The sequence below is a fragment of the Notothenia coriiceps genome, unplaced genomic scaffold (assembly GCF_000735185.1).
Source record: "Notothenia coriiceps isolate Sejong01 unplaced genomic scaffold, NC01 NC01_scaffold00036398, whole genome shotgun sequence".
NCBI lineage: Eukaryota > Metazoa > Chordata > Actinopteri > Perciformes > Nototheniidae > Notothenia > Notothenia coriiceps.
In genome coordinates, this window is record NW_011369099.1 from 203,724 (window position 1) to 207,762 (window position 4,039).

Sequence of the window (4,039 nt, forward strand, 5' to 3'; positions counted from 1 at the left end):
CTTAAAACAAAAGGTATCAAATTACAAACACATATTTTCACAAGTCAAAAAAAACTACGTTGCTCTGTGCTTCTTTTTCCTTCTCACACACAATCACCAGCAGCTGCCGTCGGCTATAACCTCTCGTAATCACAAACAGCTGCGGTCGTCTATTGCCGTCAATTTCCACACGGCTGGTTCAATATAATGATATAACACTATCAACAAAGATTATAATATTACAAATATACAAATTATACATTTGAACATATCGTCAACCTTCTTAACTAATGGCCTAAGTCATATTTTGGAGAAAATGTTTTTTGCGCTAAATCATATCTCTGAGACACACACACCACAACACACACACACACACACACACACACACGCCCGGGTGACCGGACATCTCCTTCATAAAAGCGAATAATAAGGTGTAATAATCGGGCAGTTCGATGTCCTTAGAGGTGTGTTGTGTTGTGTTGTGTGTGTATGTGTGTGTGGTGTGTGTTGTGTGTGTGTGCGTGTAGAGGTGTGTGTGGTTTAAAACAAAAGCAGCCTGCAGTCGCTCTTTAGCTGTTCTAATGAGGTAAAACGTGAAGGCACAGCTCCACTTCCTACTTGGGCGAACCGTAACTTTCTCGTGCACACAGGAGCGTATCTTCTGCGCACAAGAAAAGTATATCCGTGATTCCGCAAAACCGTTTTTTGTCCGTTTCCAAAAACATGTTTAACGACCATAAACACACTCGTAACCGTCCATAGGTACGCCTAAAAAAATATTGTAGGGCCATACCTATATAGAACATGCGGTGAAGTTTTTGTTTTCAAATACCAAACAGATCATGCATTTTAACAACCATGCTCATTTTGCTCCATTCGCCTCTTTTCCAGCCCTGTTTTTGCAAGGGCTGATTCTGTGAGAAGTCTTCTTCGCTGCTTTTGCGGCAGACTACAGCGTCACTTACAGGCCTGGAATATGTACTACAGCGTCTCCAGCGCTTTCGAGCGGTCTCTCATTCCCCTGATAGGTGGAGAGTTGCCCATATAGACAGAGCACCCCTTTTCTGACGTCAGAAAAATTCAAATCTGTATCAAATCCGTTGCAGCTCCGTTTTTAGAGATTTGGGTATTGAGGAAAAGAGAGAGGGTTGTGTTTTCTGACACTTGGTGAGTTCCCTGGCACACCGGGGACACATATTCATGTATAAAAGACGTACAAAAGTGCATTTTGCATGATAGGTCCCCTTTAAGTTTGTGTCAATCACTTGCACGTCAAGTGTTTTAGAAAATGTAAATTTGTTTTTCTAAAATGTAATTTCTTTTTGAAAATGTAAATGTCTCTCAAGCTTTGTTAAAGTGTTTCACACTTTGTAATTGTTGTTTGCACTTCTCAGCCACCGTATATAATGGTGTCTTTACAGGTCTCACTAACAAATCTATTAGAAAGCTGCAGCTAATTCAGAACGCGCTGCTTGAGTCCTCACTGACCCTAAGAAAGTGGATCACATCACTCCTGTTCTGAAGTCTTTACACTGGCTTCCTGTGTGTTAAAGAATCAATTAAAAAATACTGCTGCTGGTTTATAAAGCACTGAATGGTTTAGGCCCAAAATACATTTCTGATCTCCTGCTAAATTATGAACCATCCAGAACTCTCAGGTCATCAGGGATTGGTCTGCTTTCTGTCCCCAGAGTCATAACATGGAGAAGCAGCGTTCAGTTATTATGCTATTTTAAAATGTGTTTCTGCTGCACTATTTTAATGTCTTTCATTCTTTGTAAAGCACTTTGAATTGCCTTGTGTTGAAAGGTGCGATATAAATAAACTTACATTGCCTCATCATCAGCTTAATAACATCTTGCTTGGTTTTACAGCCCGACTTAACTGTGGCAAGAAAAAAGAATGCTACTTTAAAAAGGTTAATAAACCAGTAAACAATTTAAGTTATTTCTCTTGGACATAACAAAGAATGGAAAGATGCAGGCGACACACTGAAGTATGTTTAATAGAATACCGATTTATTGAACAAAACATTTTGTATGAGATGACACAAGTGCTGTTTAGCAAGTGAAAGTGCTGTCAATTGTAGTTTCCTCCTTCATTTGGCAAAGTACACATATTCATCCTGTTCCTTCATGATTTCTCAGACGAGGGCTGCAGTTACCCATGCAACGGTTGCTCCGACGCCAGCCGCACCTGCAGAGGCAACTGCTGGCAGACCGGCTGCACCTACAGCAAGGATCAAAGGTTTAATATCAACTATGCAGACATTACCATATTATCATTAGTTTAACCAAAAGATTAAAATGCAAAACATAAAAGTGATGATCTTTACCTGCTGCCTGCAAAACAGCCACTGTAGTTCCGGCTGCCACTGCTCCCCCGTTAGCCACTGCCGCTGCTGACATCATGCCGGCAGCATAGGAACCTGCAACGATCCCGGCGGAGGTGAACCCTACAGCGGCCAGAACAACAGGAGCAGCGACGACAGCTCCAGCTGCAGAGGAAACGTTGTTAACGTCGTTAATTTGTTTGGCGACTCCAAAATGAATAGTGAGTCAGAAATAGTAATCATTCCCAAATTGGACTCAATAAAGAGTATCTAATCTAAAGTGTGTTTACAATCAGATGTAAAAGTCTTACCTGCTCCAGCACCAGCTAAAGCAAAAGTTACTGAAACACAAGACGAATATCGAAATCAACATTAACATCGGGCTTAATCAATACCTTTGCTAAAGTAACTATCATTATTCTTTTTTGTAGTTAAAAATAGAATGTAGCCTACGAAGTAAAAATTCGATGAAATTTAAAGTGATACTCACACAGCCCCATGATTTGATTGTAGTGTATAAGAGTTGATGACCGGGTTTATATAGCCTGCCTAGCTTTCATTTCCTGAAAAAGGAAACTCTGCTGTATAGGCTTAGATTTCTCTTCTTGAAACATAAGCCTTGTACAGCAGAGGGCGTCAAACATTCCTTGTCGTTAATGAATCAAATACAATTTATTCTGACTGTAGAGCACCAGGAGGAAAACAAAAGAAAGGAACTGTTGAGGATTTCTAACCCAGTTTAGGTCTGCCTGCTTTTGGGAAACACATTTCTTCACTGTTTATTTACATACCAAGAGTTTAATGCAATCAAAAAAGGAATCTAATTACATTTTATATTTAAGTCGAGGCACACTAAATACACCATTCTTTATGTGACCATCGCCTGATTTTTATTATGAACGACAATAAGCAATAACGACAATAATTAACTTTGATGTGACACTATCCTCTCACCAGTGGAGGGCTCTGTTTACTAGTGATGGGACGAGCAACACTGGTGCGTCAGCACTGTGCCGAGAGCCCAAGAGTGAAACCCCGTATTGGTGCGTGTATTGCTTTAAGAACTAATCACGTGACCGATACAGGAAGTGTATCGGTTGAATTTGTTGCGCCAAAGTGTGTTTATAAGGTATCAAACTGCATCAACATGTCGTGGGTTTGTTGGATGGAGTTTTGCTGTTGCGTTATAATGGATCGTTCAAGGAAGTTTTCCCCAGTGTGGAATAATTTTGATCTTCTGACGCCAAACAAGGTAAATCTTTTTCTCCTTTGAGCACTGTTTACTGTTAGTTTTTCCATTATATACCATATGTTTTTTGGGTGGCGCATTGCATTCACTTTGTCGTCACAACGTCACCTGTGATACATATGATAGTCAGTGAAATAGCCTTACAGTTGCTTTATTCATATTATCTTGTTATTACGAGATCCTGATAGATACCCTATGTCATTGTCATTTTTCTTTGACAAGTGAATGCAGTGCGCCACCTTAGTTTTTACTCTGTTCTGGTAAGTGGTTTGAATAGTTTTCTGATAAATTACATTTTTATGTCATTGTAGGTGAAGTGTCGGCTCTGTTCTACGGAGCTATCTTACATCAATAAGAGCACTTCATCAATGCTGAGGCATTATAGAGCTCGGCATGGTGGCGATGAAGAATCAGCAGATACCCGTGAGAATACCCCAGGTATGTTGACATGTTCTCCTTATTAACTTTACAGCCCTGGT

General features: G+C 40.1%; 1 protein-coding gene across 1 annotated transcript; it reads right to left on the reverse strand.

Moving 5' to 3' along the window:
• Nucleotides 1-1,975: 1,975 nt before the first annotated feature.
• Nucleotides 1,976-2,877, reverse strand: LOC104963682 (interferon alpha-inducible protein 27-like protein 2A). Its single transcript, XM_010792301.1, has 4 exons — nucleotides 2,802-2,877; nucleotides 2,623-2,652; nucleotides 2,315-2,476; nucleotides 1,976-2,208 (listed from the first exon to the last, which is right to left on the reverse strand). The coding sequence occupies exons 1-4, from the start codon at nucleotides 2,809-2,811 to the stop codon at nucleotides 2,123-2,125; spliced, it is 288 nt and encodes a 95-aa protein (XP_010790603.1). The 5' UTR covers nucleotides 2,812-2,877; the 3' UTR covers nucleotides 1,976-2,122.
• Between the last annotated feature and the right edge of the window lie 1,162 nt (nucleotides 2,878-4,039).